The following is a 20,835-nucleotide window of genomic DNA, read 5'->3' as shown; positions in this document are numbered from 1 at the left end:
AACATCCCTGGGAATGTTTACCGGTCCAATGAAACCCACCTCATCATTCCACCATCTGGAATGTATCTCTCTCTCTCTCTCTGTGTATGGAAGTCTCACTCACTCACACACAAGCACGCACGCACACACACTCGGCCTTCAAAACCTCGTCTGCACTCAACTCCATTAATTATTGACATGAAGCAACAGTGTCTGTATTAGAGACAAATTAGAAGAACTAGTGACAGAGCATTTAGGAATGAGTACAAATATTGAAAGAGCACAATTTTTTTTGTGAAAACAACTTAATTATGAGCACAGTAGAATTTAGCATTTGTAGCAACTGCCCTTTTAATAGACTCAGAGTAGACACCATACTTAATTTTAAAAGCTGAGACTGAGGAACGAAGGACATTTTAGCGCATCAAGTTCGGTTGAGCTTCTAAATGTTTGCTGATCAATGTTTATGTGAAAAAAGCCTAAATTCAATTTGTTCATCATAAAGCGATCAAGTCTCTTCAGAAAATGTGGACTTAACCGCTCAATTCATATGGATTAGGTTTACGATCTCTTTATGAGCTTTTTGAAGCGTCAAAGTGGTAGTTGCGTATATGGAGGGACAGAAAAATCTCAGATTTCATCAAAAAGATTTCTGAAGATGAACAGAAAAGTCTTACAGGTTTGGATTTGGAATGACATGAGGGAGAGTAAATGATGACAAAATTGTCTTTTTTTTGGGTGAACTATCACTTTAAAAGAAACTCAATTTGTTAACAATGTTTCATGCATTAATGAAACATAAAAAATTGTGGAATAACCTGGACCAAATATTACCGTATTAGTATAAATATAGTGTATTTAAGTAAATATGTCAACTTTAATTTAATTTGGACTTTAAATATGGCATACCCTCTGATTAAAGTCATTTATTAATTGAAGAAGTTCCTAGATCAGGAACAATGCCAAATTCCCTGAGTGATTAGTGAAATGCACTCAAGCAGTTAACAAAACACACCATCAATCTCACGCACAGTACAAGTTCATAAAGCACCATTCCTGCACTGACAAATCAATATTTCCGTGAGACGTATAGTGAACTGGCAGCATGTAATGCAGCCAATCTTCATTCCTACAAATCAACTGCTGTGAATCACTTGCAAAGTGAAATTCTGACACATGTTTCCTCCGAGCAACAGCATCTGCCCCAACACAGATGTTAATTTGTGAATAGAGTGTTTCACAGCCACCAAAACACGCTTATCAATTCATCAGATGTGAAATGAAGCGAATCAATGCGCAAACTCATATGAATAGACAAGACACTGCTGTACTGGCAGCGAACAACAGATAAAAACCTGGCTTACATTCTGTCAATGTTTATCTCTGTCCTGTCTCAAAGCAAACTAAAAAAAGGTTTGACTGGTTTCTGTGACGCTCTCAAAATGTGCAACACTAGTTTAGTACGTCAGATAACATCAGCTACTCGAAACCAAGAACACTGAACGCTTAAAGGATCAGTTCACACCAGAATTTAAATTTCCTGATCATTTACTCACCCCCATGCCATCCAAGATGTTCATGTCTTTCTTTCTTCAGTTGAAAAGAAATTAAGGTTTTTGAGGAAAACATTCCAGGATTTTTCTACATATAGTGGACTTCAATGGGGTACAACAGTTTGAAGGTCCAAATTGAAGGTCAGTTTTCAATGCAGCTTCAAAGGGCTCTAGACGATCCCAGCCGGGGAATTAATAGATTAATCAACAATTAATATACACATGGAAATGTACCACAATACACAGTGAACACAGTGATAAAAAACAAGTTACAGTCGCTGGTTTCTCACAGTGATTAGGGCACTCAACGTAACTGGCTCACTGAATTAGACAAAAAAGCCATTTTCAGGTCCAACTGTGTGTGTGGCTTTGTGTGTGTGAGTTCAGCTCCAGAAGGCAAGATAGTAGCTAATTTAGGCTGCAGAAGCCAAGACAGCGGCAGTCTGAGGGTGACAGAGAACAGTCTGATACCGGTAAAGGGAAGTGACACGGTCAGTACCAGCAGCCGTCGAGCTCTGCCCTTGTCAAGAGGCCTGGAAGAGGCGGACAAAGCGGCTGCGATGTGCATCTGTGTCCGTCACAAACACCTTCTTTGCGTCAGGAATGGCGGAAAGATAAAGATAGGATTGAGATGTGATCTCAATGGAGAGACACAGAAAATGAGGGAAAAAACCCCAAGAAAGCACTGATAAAATGAAGGCAGGGAAACAAACTTGCAGATAGACAGCGAGAAGCAGCGTGAAAATAGCTGAAGCATTCAAGGACTGCTCTTCAGAAAAGTCTCGAAGGACTTCTGGAAAAGTAACGACTTTCTAAAAGCCTTCGTTCCCACAGATGACGAGCTTCCAGCTCTACAGGATGCATACATTATCATTCCCATGACACGTGGCCCTTTTCTTCCATTCTGCTTTTCTTTTTCTGTGTCACGTACTCACGTTCATACATTCTTGTTCTCTGAATCACATGTGGACTCTGTTAGTGGCGAAAGGACTGCTTTTTTGATGTTTTATCATCTCTGAAGTAGTCTTAAAATGAGACAAAAACAAACATGAGAGTGAAACCCAATTTATCAAAGCCCAAACGTGACAGCGAAACCAAAATGGAGGTCTAAACGATAACCATCATGCTGCGAAATCTCTTGAAAGAGAAACTGTTACCATCTAGACACGTCCATGTCCAAGTAACTTCTCATCTAAACCATTTAAACACAACTGAAAAACAGGACGTACTCAACTCGTTTTGACTTTAACCCAGATATCGTCGTGAGTTCTCCCTCTTGCAGAACGGGAGCTCAAAATAGCATTGAAGTTGAGATGTTATCACTCTTCGTGTCTGGTGCAGCGGACGTCTCATGATTGACTAGACAATTTTCTGAGAAGTGGATCACAGCTTACTTTGGAAAAAAACAATATAGTTGATCACACGTACAAGGCGGCACATCAATATTTTAATGGTCTTGCTGGGAAGTCCTGTGTCATGCTTTCTGTGAATACACGTACAATAACAAGAGGAAAGAAAAGTGGAGAGGTGAAGTGGATATGATTGGACCCGTCAGTTGAGCAAAAAGACAAATATTAGCTGTCAAAAACACTTTTGTACACTGTCAAAACACACCAATCACGCCAACTATGGCACAATGGTCATTGTTCTCAGCTAATTCCAATTCTCTTCACAAATATCTGGGAATTCGCCATACTATACAATACACCAAATCCCTTCTTTCCTTTGAGAAGGGTTCCCCAAAGGTTTACAAAGCATTGACTATTAACAAGCTCAACTGGTTTAGTGCAAGCAATGTAAGTTTGTCCTAATGTCTATTTGATGAAAAACTGCACAAAGATGGACTGTCTCCAACTGTATCTACCTAAATCACCAAACTTAAGTCTAATTTCCATCCACACAACTCACAAACAATACTTAAAACATTGATGGTGACAATTACAAAGTTGTCAACCATCAATGAACTGCAAAAAGGGTTTGATAAATGGGAAAGTCCATAAGGAATTGTGAGAAGATTTGGGGGTTGACAAAAAAGATGTTAGTGGTTAAATAATGTGAAAGCTGCGTAATGGAAAGCAACAGTGTAGAGGAAGTGGGGGGGTGAGAGAGAAGGCACATTAAAACCGAATGTTGTTCAGATAATTAACACTTTGGGATACAATCTGAGATGGAACATCTATCTTTAAGTTTTCTCAAGTTCCTCAATAGGTTAGAGCAGGGTTTTTTCCCAACCTTAGGCCACAGACCTCCAAATATAATGATCCCCTTTCTAACAGATTTACTAATACTTTTTTTTTATATATTACATGAAATAAATTCTACCCACCAAAGTAGAACCATATAAACTATGGTTATCAATAGAGTAAAATAATTGTGATGAATAAATCAGTAATAATGTCAACTTTTTCTGATTATATTTAAAAAAAATAATTATATATTCATTATAGTGTAAAAATGTGTAATATAAATACATGAACTAGATAGCCTCAAAGCTAACAAACATTGACTAAAATCCACAAAGCTCCTATTTTGTTTTCATGGGGTCTTTTGTGCTGGAACAAAATGGTTGACTACCTAAAAGCTTGCCTTACTAAAATATCTGCCCGTGAGTTCATCCACGACTTTCTGAATGTATAATCCAGTCACTCCAAACAGGCTGAGGCATCTCACTGGAATGCAGGCCTCCTTCCTCCCCGTCTCTCTCTCTCTTACCCAGCTTCCCCTCACACTATCTGCGGACTGGCCCAGCCTTGCCCTGCCCGTCTGAGCCATGTTTTGTCTCCAGTTCTAGGGCCACATGCTCTTATTCACAGCATTGTTCGTCTGTAAACAAAAGGCTTCCTTTCTCTGCGCCACTCCTTCCTACTTAGCTTCTTAAAACAGTACGGGAAAGACGACGGAGGAAAGGAGAGAAGGGTGGAGAGGTCGACTCGTTGTTAGTGGAGAGCTAGGTGTAATCTCGAATTCGCTTCCTGCTACCGCACTCTCCGGTTTCCCCCCTTTCGTGATTTTCGTGAGTAGGGAAGGATTTAGTTTTGCTTTCTCACTCACTGGATTGGTATCTCATTCATTAGGCCACGACTTGGCATCCTGTTTGGCTGAGCTCACATCTAAGTCAAGACGTGCACTTATCAAGGGTGAACTTAAATGACCATTTGAGAACATTGCCACAAGAGGTGGAAAGACATTATTGGATCGGATCGTAGTTCTGGAATCAATTTTCCACCACCTTCTTTACAGTGTCTAGGTCAATCTCTTAGTCAGAGGTCTGAGAGAACTCTTAGTCACAAATTGTAGGCCACATAAGACTGAAAGAAAACACAAGAGACTTAAGAACCATCAGTGGCTATCCCAGAATTCTTCTCAGACTGTGCATCATTTATTTTGGATCAAAATCAAGGGATTAGCCTACGCTGATACTGAAAGCTTGCATGACGGAGACAATTTACGCCCTTTGTGAATAATTTACCTGGTGGAAAAGTGTCTGAATCATGTACATTTACCATTTAAAACTATATTTATTGTTAGAGACATTCTGTTAGCGACAATAGCAGATGCACAACATCTAATTGAAAAACTACAGTTTCAAACAGGCTAACTGAGTCAACAAAGTAATCTTCCTTTACTGCTTTTATTATTTGTAAATGTACGTTTGCAGTTGAATTGAATAAATTGCAACTTAGTGCAAAATAATGGCAAGAAAACATGTTTTTCTATGGTGTTGTCTTTATGCTGCATGCAAAAACAAACAAAAATGCTATCAGTGTAGTCCAATTCATAAATGAACGACTCTTTATGAACCGGTTCCTTTTAATGAATCAAAAAGGCTGACAAATCAAGACAAATCTTTAACTGAATCCACTCATTTATTAAATTGCAAGTTATCATTACTTGATGGTGTGGACAAAAATGTTCTCTAGGAATCACAGCAACAAAGGCAAAACAAACTACATTAGATTTGATCAACAATTTTACAAACATAAACCATTGGCATGATCTGTGAGACAAGAAGGTCGGCATTTCTCCATCTTGATGAAGAAATCATAATTGACAAGCATGTGGTTGTTTTCCGCAAAATAATTGACCGCACACATTTTCTTGAAGGGCTTTAATGTTGGTAACATTTATACTTTATTTGAAGCAAAACCTCCAGGAACAAGATTTCACTGAACTAAAACATTTTGGAAGGAGTACAAGCAATTTTGAGAAAACTAATATTTGCCTGATTGTTCACACTCAGGTTGAATTAAAGTTTAAGTGTAGTTACCTTATGATTAACTTGATGACCTAAATTAATGAAGGTATGTGGGATGTTTCATCTAATCACACCAGGAAGGATTTCACCAAATTGAAAGCTAAATCCACCCAACCCAAGGCAATGCCCTTTGGCTGCCACTATGGTATTAATAAAAAAACAAACAGCTTTGGATAATTCTCTCTGGTGCAAAAGGTTACACGCTTTGTTCTCATATTCATGTCATGAAAATCAGAAATGAGACAACATCAACATCAACATCCTGAAGTATATGGCTCAAAAATGTGGCAGGGAAACCCAAAGATCCGGGTCATATAACCCAGACCTTTAACACTTCAACAAAAAGGAAAAAGACGTTGTGCACCGGTGAAGGAAGGTCTAGGGTAGTGGGCTCAGACTAAACAACGCAGACCTCAGGAAGCCTGGACGACTGCCTAGGTGCACTTGGAGCTGCGTCAGGTAAACATTAAGATCTGTTCCCAAATGAGACCACTGCTGTGTGTGGCTCTGCGGACGGACCCTGAATTTACCTGCGAGAGGAAAGTTCACGTCTGATCTGAGAAGTTTGAGAGAGCAGAAAAATGTGATGAACATGAGGTTTGCATCACTTTTACACAAGCTATATTATGTGAATGAATAATCGGGGGGAAAAAAGTAGGATTTTCCAGCAGGGAAGGTTTAATAAAATCTAGCCTACTGTTTGTCAGAAGACGACGTGTATTTTAGTCTATTGCCATTTATCAATTGAATTCCCACTAGAGACAAACCCTGGCATGCTTTTCCAACTGTAAACCATTAAGCGCCTCTATCTGATCAACACAGAAGTACTTTCCCATCTGAATCCCCCATAAACAGCATGTAGTTTAGCTGAGTTAATTTTCCTAACAATCCATCAGTGTCATCTACTATAAACAGCACTGCTCTTAAAGATCCTATGAATGCAATGAAAGAGCAGAAGAGCAACATATTGACCACAAACAACCAATATTTGGCCATTTTAAACTATCAGCATTGGCTAATAACGGCACTAGGGTCTTAAGATGGTTAACTACTAATCCAACAACCGACTAAACTGAAAAATATTGATATTGCTTTCAAAGAACATATTTATATATTTTAGACCCCATTGGCAAATACTTTATTTTCCTGTTTTAAGCACAAAGCTGACTTAATTTACTGATATTTATGCTTAAAACAGAAACTTGCATCATTTGCATTTGCATAGCTAGTTTATTGACATTTAGCTACTGTCTGATTACATAGATGAAACTCACAAAACGTGTCTAGATGAAATATGTCACCCCAAAATCAAATGAAAATGTAATCACATTGTGCTTAAACGAAACAATTGGCAAACTGTTCTTACAACAAAAAGAACAATTTGTTAATAGAGTAAGAAAAGAAACAATCTTAATATATTCTCTGAAAACGAGTCTTAATATCAGTAAAATATTTACTTGAAATCCCCTAAAGTTGTGATATGAAATTAGGCCAATATTTCCAAACAAATCAATAATGTGACCTCCAACATAGCTGTAGGTCTAAATATTAGATGAGAACCAGACATGTTAAAGGTGGGGTAAGCGATATTTGAAAAACGCTGTTTGAAAGTTGGTCGGACCGACACAACCAGACACATCAACAAACGTGTAGCCAGTAGGGGGCGAATGACGGTGGAGGAGAGAGAATGAGCAAGATGGAGATTTAAAGAAAGACTGTAGAAAGAGAAATGGCTGAGAGACATTACAAAAGAGAAAAGCTCATAAGAACATCACTGGAAAATGAAGGGTCAGGAATGAGTGTTAATATTAGAAAAGTTTTCCAGAGCTGGAGAGACGCGGAGGTTGCTTTGGTTACGTGAGTAACACTGGTTTTGAGTGTCATTGTTTGTCTGGAGCTGCTGTGTTGTTTGCAACTAACAAAGAACTCTTGTTTGCATTTACTCTTGTGTATGTATGTAAATTTTTTGTGCTTCCTTGTCGTTCGCATCTGCTACGATAAATAGACACCCACTCTTGCATCGCGTGTGTAATGGAGGCCAGCTAGCGAGAGTTGTGCATGCTGAAGACTGCTAGAGAATGCGGTGTTTACTGTTTAGTGTCCTAGTAAGTGCACCCACCTCAGCGATCGAGGTTCAAGGCTGACTCGGAAAAGGGCGGTTATGGTTGAAGGGTGAGCTTTGGAGGCGGAGTAATGAAGAGAGGGGTGTGTTTGTTTGGGTTGATTTCAAATATCAACAATGTTCAGCAACGACTTTGAGAAATAACATACTGCACCTTTAAGAGATCAGGCAGAGGTCACAAACTTCGCTGTCAAACACAGACAATTGTGACCCTGGACCACAAAACCAGTCACATGGGTACATTTTTTAAAATTGAGATGTATGCATCATCTGAAAGCTGAATAAACAAGCTGATGTATGTACATCCATTGATGTATGGTTTGTTAGGATATGATAATATTTGGCCGAGATACAACTATTGGAAAATCTGGAATCTGAGGGTGCAAAAAAATCGAAACATTGAGAAAATCGCCTTTAAAGTTGTCCATTTATGTTCACGATTGTGCTGCATTCACTCACACAAATAAATGTTTTAGATATTTACGGTAGGAAATTTACTAAATGTCTTCATGGAGCATGATCTTTACTTAATATCCTAATGATTTTTGGCATAAAAGAAAAATCGATAATTTTGACCCATACAATGTATTGTTGGCTATTGCCACAAATATACCCGTGCGACTTGTGACTGGTTTTGTGATCCAGGGTCACAATTAGATTAAGTGTGCTTACATTAGTTGGCATGATGTTTCATGATGTCATAGGTTAAAGCACGGGTGTCAAACTCGTACTAGACCGAGGGCGGGATTGGGCAAAATGTCACCTTAAAATAACGTGTTAAACCTGGGTGTGCTCATGATACCTGCTCGTCTGGACCAACTAAAGTCCAGATTTCACATCAGGCTTGCAGCTATAGTCTGTGTTACTGGTGTTACATTATGTTTGGCCGAACACCTATTACGTTACTTGCCAGAAAAAAATGCTATCCCATGTGCATTTTATCAGGGTCCCTAAGCACAGATATACAAGTTAAACATCCAAATGTTTACCATTAAAAATCGTCCAGCCTGACCACAATACCACGTGAAGTTTCTTGAAAGCTGTTCTTGATCTACAGAATTAAACAGTGCTAATGAGGAATGTCTAGCCAAATGTTTTCATTTTCAGCCAGACATGCGGTGGAAGTCAAACGCAGACTTGTCTCAGCTGGCATTGGACCACAAGCCAGTTTCTGATCCTGGATCACATTTCCCCCAGTCCAATCTGGTCAATCAAGGTTTAAAAAAAAACACAAAAAAAACAAGAAACAAGAAAAACAGACAGCATTATTGCTCAGGGACATGAAAAAACACATCTAAACGCTTCTAACATCTTCACACCTGGTCTGAAGTATTGCACAGTGCAGCAGTTAGTGCAGTTGGGTCTCTTATTTAAACACCCTGCGTCTGCGTTTCTGTCGCAGCTGTCCTGCTTATCTGGCCGTTACAGTTCAGATGCAGTGGCTTGTAAGCACAACCCGCCGTCTCGGCCTTCGCCTTCCAGCAGAGCAGCTGAACCAACAGGAAATCCAGTCTCAGTCTATTAATTGGTGGAACAATTTCAATCATTTGAGGGCTCTCAGTCGGAGAAGAAAAACGCTTACAAATGGTGTGCAATTATTGCACTTTCTTTTCGCCTGCTTTCGATTTGTTGGTTTTTTTCCCCTCCTGCCCTTTAAACTCTCCGCTAGAATGCAATTCGGAAATTTGGCAGCCGAATCGACAGCCGTATGCAGCTAAACATGGTGTTTTCACCAGCCGCTCCGTCTGGAGACCCACATGGCTGAAATGGCATTCCATTAACCATTACATCACAATTACACAAGGACAACTGTCTGATGCCAACAAATAAAACACTCCCAGCTATGGATGAGAAATTTCGTGCTGGACTAATGCTGCATTGCATGCTTACAGTCAACATAACCCATTTCACTTAAGCAATATGCCATTTCTGAGAGAAACAGGATATTCAATGAGAAAAAACAAGTAGTGCTGGGCTTGACTGGGGAGGGGTTGAAAGATGAGAGCGCTTGATGTCAGTCAACGAGGAAAGTTGTTTCAGAGGTGCAGCAGGTTATTACATTTTGATGACAATGAATGCGTATTAAGAAGGAAAACAGAACTGACATTTTATTTTAAATTTATAATCTTTCTATACAGTCTGAGAATAACAATACAAGGATCCTATGTACGCCAAAGCACAAATAGAGTGAAAGAGCATGTAGATGCCAAACCACGCAGTGAGTCAGACAGCAGGATGAGATGAGACAGTGAGATGAAGGGCATTTCCATTGCAATCTCTGATAATACTAATATTATTATTATAATAATAAAAAAAAATTATGGCAAAGTTAGTCACATCAAATGTATGAGACATGTGATGGAAAACTTGAGGGAATTGCATATGGACTCTTCAGCTGTGTGGATATGACAACTTTTCATCCTTTTTATAAGTCATTTCCTACTGCATCTTCTATATCTGTGAGAAGACAAGAGTCTTCAGACTTTTCACAATCAAAAGAAAAAAAAGTTATTGTATTTCGCATAAAGAAAATGTAGCCATTTAGCCTACATTGTAAAATTATTTTAATGATGATTAAACATGTTCCCCTCAAATTCTCATTACTATAATTCATCCAGAGTTTAATTCCGAATATTCTCAATGGTGTATGACCATTTCGATAATATTGGGTGAAAGTCACAAAACATGTCTAGATTAAGTCAATATTTCATCCCAAAATCAAATGAAAAAGGAATTTTATTGGGCATGAAGGCAATAAAGCCTATTTTTAGAGCTATTACGATTATTAGCATTTTTCACCTATTCATTTTCATTAAAATAATTATGTATTGGTCCTGAAGTATTAGTCATTTTGACCTATTTTTGGCCTATTCAATTTATAAAGAGTAGCTTTCAAGTTTCAAATATAATGGTAAATGGCTATAATTACCCATTTTGTCCTCAGAAAATGCTAAAAAGTCAGTAGTGGTATTGAAATTGTCCTTGACAGTACTTGGCATCAGATCGAAAGCATAGTAAAAAGGGAATAAAAGCCTAAATTCAATCTGTTCATCATATAAAGCGATCGAGTCTCTTCAGAAACAGAATGATCTCTTTGTGATGTTTCAAAGTGTCAGTTGCGTAACTGTCAATGGAGGGACAGAAAGCTCTCAGATTTGCTTCTCAAACCTGTATGACTGACTAGATATTTATAGGAAAATGTCTAATCTGCTCTTTTCCATTTAAAGTGAGTTATGACTACGGTTGTAAAGCAAGACTTTCTGCAAATGATGACTTAAAGTTCTTTCAAAGCTATTGTCTGGCTTCGAAAGTCACTTTCATCGTGCATTATGGGGATTTTATATATTTTTTGTGTTTATGCTTGCGTTTGAGTTCTTGAATGAATTCTCAATTTATTCTTTTCATAGGGCTGCCCCAGACTAAAGATTTTCTAGTCCATGATGAATAAATGATAAATGATATTCATTTAATTATATTTATACTTGGGTTTGGGGAGTGGCATCGGAAAATGATTTAAGTTTCAGGGCTAAGAAAGATTATATGTAACATTGTTCTACATTACAAAGAAAACTAGCTAAACCATAATAATGAGCATTTAAAATATAAATGCACATGCATAAAGCTTGTCGCAGCGTACCAGCAAAAGTAGTGATTATGACGCTGACTCTCATCTGCACAGTATAGTGGATTACAAAAATATTGTATTGTACAAAAATGTTACAGTGGATAACATTTGGCTACTACTTGCATATTTCAAATGATAAGCCACGTTTGAGGTCAATAAATGCCATAATTACATGCCCAACAAAATTACGGTAAAGGCTGGGAAAAAATACTTTAGAGTTTTTGTTTTTCTGTGACTAACTGACTAATTAAAATTTGATTGACTAAGCCTCTTCTTGTTGACTAACGTTTAGTCAACTATTAGGGGGGCAGCCATACCTTTTAATAAAGCACAATGACTAAATTGTACAAAGTCATGAAGGAAGTAAGATCACTAGAAAGTGGGCATCCTTAAAAGTAGGCTTATGGATCACAATTTAAACAAATCATCACAATAGTCTGGCAATAATAATCCATTAAAGCCATGAAAACTTTTCACATTTCTGGGTTTCTCAGAAGCAGAAATCGTCATCATTACAGTGATGAACGGAAACTAGTACAAACATAATTTTAGCATTTCTATTTGCTCCAATAGCAAAAGAAAGAAAATTGAGCTTTTTTTTTTAGATATTGACTGCGCTGGTCAGACGAGAGATACATGTCAAATTTGCCATGACTCCCTCAGCCGTATTAGAAACACTTGTGCAACAGTGTTAACTGGTTTTCTGTTATAAATATATTAGCCTTAATGAAAACAAAACACTTTGCTAGATTTACGACGTTAATAACTGTGCAAACGTTCTGTGACAATCTGTGAAAAGGGTCCATTACCCAAGAGAAGGTATGCTTTTCAGTGATTTTACCTCAGAGGTGTCAGCCAAAATGTGAAGCAAACCATGGTAAAATCACTGTAATGCACAGCCTTTGATGCGATTGCCACTGAAATGGGAATAAAATCTGTATGCATGTACAGCAGCCACTGTGAATAGTCGCCTTCATAATAAATTACATCAGAGAGACTTTAAAACGCTTTAAACCAAAGAGGACATCTTGATTCCTGAAAAATGAGTTGCACTGTGGTACAACTAGGTTAATCTCTTATAGTGCAGCACTGGGAACCGGTAGGAAGCTGCGAGATGACAGCAGGTCAGTCGTTGTAAAAAATTTTATCCTCATTTCAACCCACAGCACAGTGAAAATAGCTCATTTAAGGGTGCAACAGCAACCAGGGAGGAAAATAAGCTCTTTCTATATGTGAGAGCCAGACATCTCCAAAGCCCCACAGACGAATCTTCCAGTCTCACAGACTGCTGCTTCCTCCCACAACCACACTGCTGGGTCATGATGAATACTACAACATCCTGCTGCATACTTGGAGGTTGATTTCACTGCACAGTATACTTCATTGTGGAAAGCATTCCCTGAGGTCATAAACAGAAACTTTTACAGAGACAGACTGATAATGAGGTTGACCAATATTTTTCACTGATATTCACATTTTTGGTTCTTCAACATGGGGTTTCATCGCCATTTGGTGGGTCTTCAAAGAACACCACTCAACAACAAAACCAAGAGTTCAACAGGAAACAGCAGCGCTCACAGGAAACCCAACTTACTTTTTGTTTGCATAAATTACACATCTTTTATGTAACAGCCATTATTTATTCTGACGTGAGAAATGAGTATGATTTTAACCTTAACAGTGACATAGGCCAAATAAACATATAGGCACCTATTACAAAAATATTCATAATGCATTTTATCTTTATTGTTGTAGTCAAATGATTAAGCTATTTATTAATGTCAAAAAATATAAATAAAACAATTAAAAATGATCTCATTGGACATCGCAATGGTTGTTAAAATATTTAAAATATCTCTAATATTTTAATTTTGCTAAGTGAAACCTGTAGTTCAGGCGGACATTGATGATATTGTAAACAATTATAGCTTTTACAAATTATCGATCAACTGACAGTTTCTTCAAGGTTTGAGTTTCAAATAGACAAGAACCAATTTTTTATTGTTTTACTGTATTTTAACACAATGATAAATTACAGTACAACAATAAAAGCATAAGAATTATGGATATATTAATAATAAAACATTTAAAATTAAAAGAAAAATAAGTCTACAATATCTCAGGTTATAAAGTGGATAAAGCTTGAGGCAGAGATTTAGAACAAAATGTTGCCATTTATCAGTAGATCTATATTAACGATGCAGTAAGTGATTTCTGAGAAACACTGTTGGTATTTGAAATCAACCCAAACAACCCCCCCATCCTCCTCCTCCTCCTCCTCCTCCTCATTGCTCCGCCCACAAAATGCACAAACATGCAATGCAAGAGTGGATGTCTCTTCATCATAGGTGAGGCAAAGCAAAAAAATGAATATGGTGAACAAACAAGAGCATACAAGCTTGTTAGTCACCAGCAGCTCCAGACAAATAATGACACACAAAAACTGTCCTGTTACTAGAGCTAACATTACAACAAAAGCATATCTTGGTCCTGTGAAACCAATGTTACTCACATGTGGAGCAGAAACTACATAACCTCTGCGCCTGTTTTCTAAAATCGATACAGCGTAGTATCATGATATTTTGCGTGGGGATATTGTATCAATACACGGACGCCAAGTATTGATCTTTTCAGGGCCTGAATTTCAGCTCGGGATTGCGAATACTGTGCTTATCTTACTGTAAAAACCACGCTTATAGTGCGTGAAATAATAATAAATTGAAATCTTTTGTTTAGACTAATTTCACAACCAGGTGAATCAGTGCTAACTGTGAACTGTGGAGGAAGCACGTTCTAGCATATTTCTGAACATGGACTGCTCGGGGTAGTCTTAATAAATGTGCTAATTCAACATGCCATCACATCACATCTGCACTTCAAGCCAGCTGTCAGCTATTCTTTTTTTACTCAAACTGTTTTGTGTTATTGTGTAGACTATTTCACAACGGGGAAAAAAAACAGTACAAGCTGTTAATGGCAAATGTATGTACATTTCCAAAAACCACGATAAAAATATGATTCAGCAGAGTGTCACGTGTTCATTAAGGTGCACAAGGTTGTTCTTTGTAAAACTGCTTAAAACAATATGTTTTGTAAAAACAAACACACTGAATTGAGTTTGCATGCATTGAAATGTGCAAACATTATTGTTTAAAAATTGTAATTTCTATTAAAATGTCAACAATACAAGGAAGAAAAATACTGAACAAGGAAGGGATGAAGGAGATGGATATGAAGATGTGAAATGAACAGACTGAGAACTTATTACATAAAAACAAACTTTGTCCATATATTTCCTTTGGGGACATTTTGCAATTGAAAAAAGGGTAATAAATTGGAATATATTTTATTGCAATACTCAGCATCTCGCAAAACATTTATTATTACAATATCGTATCGTGGATAGAACCGTGATAATATCGTATCGTGGCACCCCACTATTGACAGTTTTTTTGTGTGTAAAATCGATACTAGAGGTTCTGTCGCACGCTTCATTTGCGAAAAGCGACGGTTTTTTAATTATTTATTTTTATCCCTCCTAAATGTAACTAGTTAAAAGTAATTGGTCAAATAGTATCTCAGTGCCACATGGTGCAAACATTTCAAATACAATGAGATTAAACGCTTGCAGACTAGGATTAATGTGATTATGATTTCTTAAAACCCACATCTTGGATTTGGCGCAACTGGCTACATAAAAAGACACTTTAAATGTGCGCGTTTAGGAAATTATAACACTGATTTTGTGAATAGGCAAGCCATTTCGTTCGTGGAATTTATTAAAAGCCCTAGATCCGTACGCGTGTAACTACGTAAATTTGCTATATATAAAAAAAGCACATTAAGGATAGCCTACTCGCAACGCAACTTAGAGAACGTAAACAATGAACGCATAAGAATTGTATCCTAATAGTTGCGTTCGCGCTCCACAGAAGGATCCATTATGACGCTGTCCAGCCCGCTAAAGAACGCAACGCTGCAAAAACGCCAGTTTCGGTCACATATTCGCCAAAAACATAATTTATTAACCGACAATTAAACACACTATAGGGCATTTAAATGGAAGTCCACATGAAACGATTGAACACCACAATGACTTAAAGCAATAGCTGTTAGCCAGCTAGCCAGTTTCAGATGAAACTGTACGATGTCGCAAATTCCTTACCTGTTAAACGCAACTTGACGGGTCCATTTCTTCTAACTCCTTGATTAGACATGTCCTTGTTCCTTATCCAGGATGACTACTGAAAACGAGTCGAATGTGCTATTGAGTTGCTTTTTGGTTCCTCTCAACGCCAGTTTCACAGTGAACAGAAAATAATGGAGTCACGGTCCTGTGGCCCGGATGTGCACAGCCCTGCCATGTCTACATACATACACTCTGCTTTAACGTGCTGCTCGTATTTCTACCCTCTGCGAAAGTAAATCCACGACGTTCCCTAAAAAGATCCGCTTACAGAGACCTCCTGAAGTTCTCCGCATTTTCCACGAACGAACCGCACTCGGGTTCTTCTGCTGCCCTTCCAAGGAGACCTTGAGGGAAAAGTTGTATCGCTAGTATTCGCTACAGGCGACTGAATTGAGGAAATGTGGTTTGTTAGGTGTCTGGCTTCTGCTGAGCCACTAAAACCGCCCAAAAGGTGACATCAGACCCACTTGTTATTCATAGAGTTCTGTAATCCATACTTATAGATAACATATGGCCTTTGGAATCACTCGTTTTCCCACCATTATTTATTCATTTATATTTATTTTTAAGTCTTGGATAAAGATACACACACACACAAAACCCCACTTTTGTTCTTTTACTTTTTTTATTTACAACAAATAAAATTGAAACAGATTAGTATGTACAACTCAGAGCATGAGGTCGTCACAAAGAGTAACATGAACAAGACAAAAGACAAGTGGTGTGCAGAAATGATCAGGGGACAATCATACACAAAACAAACACACAGATCAGACATTTAGAAGTTGAAAGTGCTTTGGTTGTCATTGATCTGGAATGCATAACCATCAGTTGTAGCTTCAGGGGCGACGCATTCGTCCTCTTCCTCCTGCAAGATGGAAATAAATAATGCATTTAGGAAAAGCAGGTTAAGTATAAGTGGTGTCTAGCTGTATAAGAACAGCTAGACACACCACTTTCAAAACATTTAAAGAGGGTTGAGATGCTTATTTTTGCCAATTAATATAACAAGCAAACTATTAATACACAAATTAAGCAGACATACACAAATAATGCATCACTTAAGATTTTGAAAGTTCACATTCAACCGACCTCTCCAGAGAAGTACTTTTCAATAAGGTTGAGGGAGGCCTTATAGACCATTTCATTTTCATGCGACTGCAAAGCTTCGATTTTGTCCAGGCCGCCACATTCCTCCATCATCAGGGACAGCTTATCGACCTCACCAATCTTCTCACCAGCCTAAAAAAAAAAAAAAAAAAAAAAAAAAAAGAATGAAAAAATCTAGTCAAATAAGGAGGCAGGTTTGACACTGATTGTATAAAATCCCTGATTTAAAGTCACAATGAAACAGCAGTAGCAAAATATATTTTGTTCCCTATTGAGATGAACATTCAAGTGAAACATTGTCAAAAAAGATTATACAGGAAGCAGATGAACGTGAACTTGAAGGGGCAATATTAACACATTAAAATGAAATCCTAAATACAAAATCACGAGAGAAGTCATTTCAAGTATTACAAGGTCAAAAAAAAAAAAGAAAAAAAAAAAAGATCTATAATATGCATTTGAAAAAAAAGATGACATTTTCATTCCATGCCGGCTTTAAAGGAATCATACCAAAAAGATATTGGTGATCGCATCCAAGATGACAAGAATAGTTTTGCTGTCCTTAGTGGAGAGCAGGTTCAACAAGGGCTCTAGTATATTGGCCTGAACAAGGTAAACCACTTGCTCTACTGTGCCCCCGCTGGTGTAGTTGGTCACTGCCCATACAGCCTCCTTCTGGGTCTTGTAGTCACCCTGCATAAAGTATGAGAAAATGGTTAAAAGAATAAATAAAAAGACCGCTTCATGGACAAGTCTTATATTGTGTACTTGTACTGTGGCAACATACCCGTCTGAGAACTTCCACCAGGTAAGGTACAATGCCAGCATTGATGACCTCCTGAATCTGATAGTCCCTGCCAGCCGTGATGTTGGACAAGGTCCAGGAAGCCTCCTTTTGAACGTTGTTCTTGTGGTGGCGCAACAGAGCAGGGAACATGGAAAGAGCACCAGCGCTGATCACTGCTTGGGTCTGTTCATCTGTGCCAGTGACAATGTTACCGATGGAACGCAGTGAAGGGGTCTGTGGAAAAATATAAAAAAATAAATACATACACTCCTATAACTTCCCTGTACGAGCATTACTTTCCACCAACTTACCACAATGGAAAGTTCTCCTGATCCCAGTAGCTTCACAAGTTGAGGGACCACACCAGTCTGCACCACCACCTCAATCCTTTCATTGGGCCCATCAGTGAGGTATGAGATGGCCCAGCAGGTGTCCGCCAGAACCTCTTTATCATCATGATGCAGAAGGCGGATAAGTGTTGGCAGTATCTGTTTCACAGCCTCTAGAGGTGGTGCAGGGTTCTTATTGCGGCACAGGTTTGACAGGGTCCAGGTGACGTTCCTCAGGTAACCAGCCTGCAAAAGTAGACAGACTGGTTAGTCAGGCCAAAATATTAAAGTTTCGATGCCACCTACTGGTAAAGTATGCTCACTACATTTTAAATAGCAGTTTAAACCCAATAATGCTAAACCCAAAACACAATAGGAGGGGAAAAAAATAAAAATAAAAGTTTTTTATTTTTATATACACATATTAGATATAGTATATTCTATAAATAATCATCATGAGCTGATAGTCAAGTTGAGCCATGACATTCAATCTGTGGTTCAAAGTGGTTCTCAAATCATTTCACGTTATTCAAATACACACTTACGCGCGTGTGTGTGTGTGTGTGTGTTCCTGTTGCCCAAAGATTATTATTATTTTTTTAAACAAACTTACAGGGAATACAGAGAAGTCAGGAACAGCCAGCAGAGCTAATAAGGGGGCAATTGCGCCATGCTTAATGACTTTATCTCTATATGCAGAGCCATCACCTATAAACACAAAAAGGCCAAAAACAAATTCAACCTCATACAACCAAGTTGGCAAAATTAATGAATCTCATTTAAATTAAATGCTAATGGCCACCCACCAGCTATGTTTCCAAGGGCCCAGACTGCCTGCTCGCTAATATGAGCATGCGGCGAAGAAATAAGGCCGATGAATGCTGGGACGGCCCCTCCCTGAACCACAGCGCTGGTCTGGTCAGATGTTCCAGATGCAATGTTAGTCAGAGCCCAGGCTGCCTCAAACTGAATGGGAGGAGAGTCTGCCAGGCTCAAGAAATTCACAAACTTGGGAATCAGACCAGCGCTGATGATACGGTCAATAGGTGGATGTCTCTCTCTTGACAGCAACTTCCTACATTTCAACAGCACAAATCATAATATGAAAAACACTTGATATAAACGCATATTTTTGCACATGAAAATACTATCTTTTAGGCATTACCTGGCAGCTTGGGTGGCCTGGACTTGAATCTCCAAGTTATTACTGTTCACACCATTTACAATCTCCTCCACAGTCCAGTGCGGAGCCTGATTGAAAAGGACAAATATATCTTAGCCTACGATGTGTAATACCTAAACATGAATTATGCAAGAAGATATATCATCTACCTACCTGACAGTTCTGGCTTTTCTCTTGAAGGGGAGAGGTGGCCTCATCCGGTAGAATGCTCACGTTTCTCCTTTTCAAAATCTGATCGTCTTTCTTTGCTTTACGAAGTTCAACATTGACTTCGATCCTTCGACGTCTCAGCTCCTACATAGAGGTATTTGACATTTATATTAAACATAATTGTGGCACATCTGAAAGCAAACAATTGATATCAGCACTTTTTGTTGTAGCAGCATGTGTATTACTTACAGTTGCATCTTTTCCTTTGTTTTTGAACTGAGTAAGTCGTGCAGTGTTCTCGTTTGCAGCAGACATTTTAATGACGTTTGATTAATCACAGTATATCGCAACCTGAAATAATAAAAAAAACATATTCGTGTAAAGATCAACATAAGGTGCATCACGATCAGTTCACACTTCAGAAATTAGTTATTTTTACTTGCTAATACTAAAACTAAATAGAAAAACTACATTATAAACCAACTTTTAAAAAAAGAAGGAACTTACCGCTTCTAACCAAAGGACTGTGAAGGTGGAAGTATGAAACAGACCTTTAAACACGCGCTATGGAGAATCTGATTGGTCCGTTCGAGCAAAAGCACTTTCCCATTGGACCGTTTTGAAAAATCACACTGCTGGCGTAGGGACGTGGCTTATGTATTAACGCGAGATCTGGCGAGAATGCCAAATAGATTGCTGGGAAGTGGGATTAATTTACCTTTAAAAAGAAATTACATTCAAATTACCAGATTATATATTTTCAGATTATAAATATATATATATATGACTTTGACATCTGATTGTTTTATTGATTTGATGATTCTCTATACATATTTATACAATGTTAACTTAGTTAACTAATAGTTAATTTTATTTTATACATGACTTTAAACAATACAATAAAATTGCAAAACTGTAAAATTATGTACTATTTAATATTAATTAAATATATTTTTTCTGTTAAAATGCATAAATCGGTGCCTTGTGCAACAAAGGGGCGGGGCAAAACAGCTCCAGGTTTAATTCTGATTGGTCAATGGCGACAATGCTGGGCTTTCTGAAATTTTAAATCCATGGTGGAAGAAAAGCCATTACCCCACGTGTTACACTGTATACAGAACGCATAAATCCATTATGTTGAAAAATAAACAGTCAAAAATAACACAAGATATCGTGCCTCAATTAAAAAAAAAAATTATAATCTAGTATTTCTGTAAATTAAATAATCCTTTGGCGTACGTGTACTCACCATATTTATAATAGGAAATTATTTGTTTGATAACGAAAAACAACTGGTTAATGGTGACACAACTTTCAAATTGTTAATGAACACTTTAATTGATTAAAATTAATAAGATCAAAGATTGGAACAAAACAATTATTGCCATAAAAATATAACAAAGCATATCCTTAACTATAAACATGAGAAAATATGTGTGGTTTCATTTTGTGCCTTTTAACACAATTATCTAGACAAAATATGTGTTAGATCATTTACGTATCCACAAACACACAATTAAAAGAAAAATTTGAATTTCAAATCTAAATGGACA

At 37.8% G+C, this 20,835-nt stretch overlaps 2 protein-coding genes across 3 annotated transcripts in view; both read right to left on the bottom strand.

Moving 5' to 3' along the window:
• Positions 1-16,148, bottom strand: part of smurf2 (SMAD specific E3 ubiquitin protein ligase 2) — a 52,438-nt gene extending 36,290 nt beyond the window's left edge. For both annotated transcript variants that reach the window (XM_084116418.1, XM_084116419.1), the window contains exon 1: positions 15,700-16,148. In XM_084116418.1, coding sequence (XP_083972544.1) covers positions 15,700-15,751 — 52 coding nt within the window. In that variant the 5' untranslated portion in view covers positions 15,752-16,148. The remainder of the gene's footprint in view (positions 1-15,699) is intronic.
• A 142-nt stretch (positions 16,149-16,290) lies between these two features.
• Positions 16,291-19,808, bottom strand: kpna2 (karyopherin alpha 2 (RAG cohort 1, importin alpha 1)). The gene is made up of 11 exons (XM_084114986.1): positions 19,790-19,808; positions 19,532-19,633; positions 19,286-19,426; positions 19,115-19,200; positions 18,756-19,024; positions 18,563-18,657; positions 17,932-18,195; positions 17,621-17,854; positions 17,344-17,526; positions 16,816-16,965; positions 16,291-16,591 (listed from the first exon to the last, which is right to left on the bottom strand). The coding sequence occupies exons 2-11, from the start codon at positions 19,595-19,597 to the stop codon at positions 16,502-16,504; spliced, it is 1,578 nt and encodes a 525-aa protein (XP_083971112.1). The 5' UTR covers positions 19,598-19,633; positions 19,790-19,808; the 3' UTR covers positions 16,291-16,501.
• Positions 19,809-20,835: the final 1,027 nt, after the last annotated feature.

Source organism: Abramis brama, assembly GCF_963993115.1.
Source record: "Abramis brama genome assembly, chromosome: 1".
Lineage (NCBI taxonomy): Eukaryota > Metazoa > Chordata > Actinopteri > Cypriniformes > Leuciscidae > Abramis > Abramis brama.
Note: the sequence above shows the minus strand (reverse complement) of the source record. Positions and strands in the feature narration are given on the sequence as shown.

Excerpts from the sequence above, each read along its gene's own strand:
- kpna2 (XM_084114986.1), bottom strand. The coding sequence starts at position 19,597 with ATGTCTGCTGCAAACGAGAACACTGCACGACTTACTCAGTTCAAAAAC. Across the intron at positions 19,201-19,285 it reads AGAAAAGCCAGAACTGTCAG|GCTCCGCACTGGACTGTGGA; the intron begins GTAGGTAGATGA and ends CTTTTCAATCAG. Across the intron at positions 18,658-18,755 it reads GGCCCTTGGAAACATAGCTG|GTGATGGCTCTGCATATAGA; the intron begins GTGGGTGGCCAT and ends TTGTGTTTATAG.